The sequence below is a fragment of the Nicotiana tomentosiformis genome, chromosome 12, assembly GCF_000390325.3.
Source record: "Nicotiana tomentosiformis chromosome 12, ASM39032v3, whole genome shotgun sequence".
Taxonomy (NCBI): domain Eukaryota; kingdom Viridiplantae; phylum Streptophyta; class Magnoliopsida; order Solanales; family Solanaceae; genus Nicotiana; species Nicotiana tomentosiformis.
In genome coordinates, this window is record NC_090823.1 from 72,562,927 (window position 1) to 72,565,556 (window position 2,630).

Sequence of the window (2,630 nt, forward strand, 5' to 3'; positions counted from 1 at the left end):
TACGAAAGGTTCTCCACATGCGAACATATTCCTTTGAGAACTTCATCATATTGATGCCAATCTTCCATGACGCCTATGACAACGCAGCTACTTGCTGTTGCGACTCCGTCCTAATTAGAACTAATGCATTACAAAGGCTTTCCTAATGTTATGACTGAACCCTTTCAGGTTGCCTACGTATCCAAAATAGAATCAGGTCTGAACGTAGTTCGTGGGATAAATATAAAATATGATGAAAAATGATCGAGCCTAACTCAGGCAGCCTACGTATCTAAAACGGAATCAGATTGAAGCGTAGTTCGATTACAACATATGCAACATAATGAGATTAAGAATGAAAATGGTCGATTCTGACTCAGACAACCTACGTATTCAAGTGGAATCAGTCCAAGACGAAGATCAATTACAAAAGACGACTGAATCCTATAAGGATTGCCTACGCATTCCTTTATGAGGAAATCAAGTCGGCGTAGTTCCTGAACAATATGTAAAAATGATATTTGGTTTTTCTATTACAAGAGAAAGGGGGAGAGAAACCGAATCCTACGTGGGTTGCCTACGTATCCCTCTGTGGGAAGTCAGGTGGAACGTAGTTCTGTTACATCAAAACCCTAGCTATATTTGGCTTCAGACATTGTATCTCTTGATTGCGTCTGAGTTGATAGGCTTCATGCTGACTCTTCCATCCATTTCTGCCAAGATTAGAGCTCCGCCCGACATTGCTCAGTGAACCACGTAAGGACCTTTCCAGTTTGGTGCAAACTTCCCTTTGGCTTCTTCTTGATGTGAAAAACTTTACTTCATAACCAACTGCCCTGGTGTGAATCGGCGAGGCTTCACGCTTTTGTTAAATACACTGGCCATCATGTTCTGATAAAGTGGGACGAGACATACTGCATCCATTCTTCTCTCGTCAATGAGCATGAGTTGTTCCTGCCTGATCTGTATCCACTTTGCGTCATCTAATTTTTCCTCTTGAATGACTCTTCAGGATGGTACTTCGACCTCTGCGAGTATCACCTCTTCAGTGCTATATACCAACGTATATGGTGTTACCCCAGTGGATGTTCTTATTAAAGTCCGATAACCCAGTAGAGCAAAAGGTAGATTTTCGTGCCATTGTCTGTGATTGTCCACTATCTTTCGTAGAATCCTCTTGATATTCTTATTGGCTGCCTCGACTACCCCATTCATTTGCGGTCTGTAGGCTGTGGAATTGTGGGGTACGATTCTAAAATTATCACAGATTTCTCTCATGAGGTCGCTGTTGAGGTTAGCAACATTATCAGTGATGATACGCTACGGTATTCCAAATCGGCAGAAAATGTTGTTTCGGACAAAATCTGCCACTACCTTCTTTGCGACGGCCTTGTAAGTAGATGCCTTAACCCATTTGGTGAAATAGTCGATAGCCACCAAGATGAAACGATGTTCGTTTGATGCTGCAGGCTTTATGGTTCCAATCACGTCCATGCGCCAGGAGGCAAATGACCACGGTGAACCCATTACATTTAACTCATTTGGTGGAACCCGTATGAAATCTCTGTGAATCTGGCACTGGTGACACTTCTGCACGTAGCAGATACTGTTACTTTCCATAGTCATCCAAAAGTGTCCAGCTCTCAAAATTTTCTTGGCTAATATGAACCCGTTCATGTGGGGCTCGCACATCTCTGCATGTATTTCTTCCAACAGTCTGGTTGCTTCAGTGGCGTCTACAGATCTCAGCAAACCTATGTTTGGGGTCCTCCTGTACAAGACTTCCCCATTACGGAAGAAGTGGTTTTCCAACCTCCTGCGGGCTTGCTTTTGACCATTTATTGCATTATCCGGGTATTCTCTGGTTGCGAGGAATCTCTTAATGTCGTGATACCATGGTTTACCATCAGGTTCTTCATCTACATAGAAGCAATAGTCATGTTGATCCCTGATCTCTACCTCTATATGGTCAATGTAGTTCTTGTTTGGATGCTGAATCATAGATTATAAGGATGCAAGGGCGTCGGCAAACTCGTTCTGAATTTTGGGAACATCCTTGAACTCAATCTTTGTGAACTTCTTGCATAGCTCCTTCACGCAGTGCATGTATGGTGGTATCTTGACTTTCTTGGTGGATCATTTTCTTTGGACTTAGTGTATCAACAAATCTGAATCTCCTATGACCAAAAGTTCTTTAATGTTCATGTCGACTGCCATTTTGATTCCAAGGATGCACGCTTCGTATTCAGCCATATTATTGGTACAATGAAATCTTATCTTTGCCGATGCTGGGTAGTGTTGTCCAGATTCCGAAATCAGGACTTCCCTAATTCCAACTCGTTTGAAATTTGCTGCTCCATCGAAAAACATTCTCCACCTGCAGTATGATTCTACAATATCCTCCCTGGAAAATAGTACTTCTTCATCAATGAAATACGTGGTAAGAGGTTCGTAATCTCCATCCACTGGATTCTCAGCAAGGTGGTCGGTTAAAGCTTGCCCTTGGATAGCCTTATGAGTTATGTACACAATGTCAAATTTCTTGAGGAGAATTTGCCATTTGGCTAGCTTCCTGGTAGGCATTGGCTTATGAAGAATGTACTTGAGCGAGTCGATCCGAGATATCAGATGCATAGTGTATGCGTACATGT

General features: G+C 42.4%; 1 protein-coding gene across 1 annotated transcript; it reads right to left on the reverse strand.

The window, feature by feature from the left end:
- Positions 1 to 1,299: 1,299 nt before the first annotated feature.
- Positions 1,300 to 1,980, reverse strand: LOC117275940 (uncharacterized). Its single transcript, XM_033655290.1, has one exon. It carries the CDS (start codon positions 1,978 to 1,980, stop codon positions 1,300 to 1,302), a length of 681 nt encoding a protein of 226 aa, XP_033511181.1.
- Positions 1,981 to 2,630: the final 650 nt, after the last annotated feature.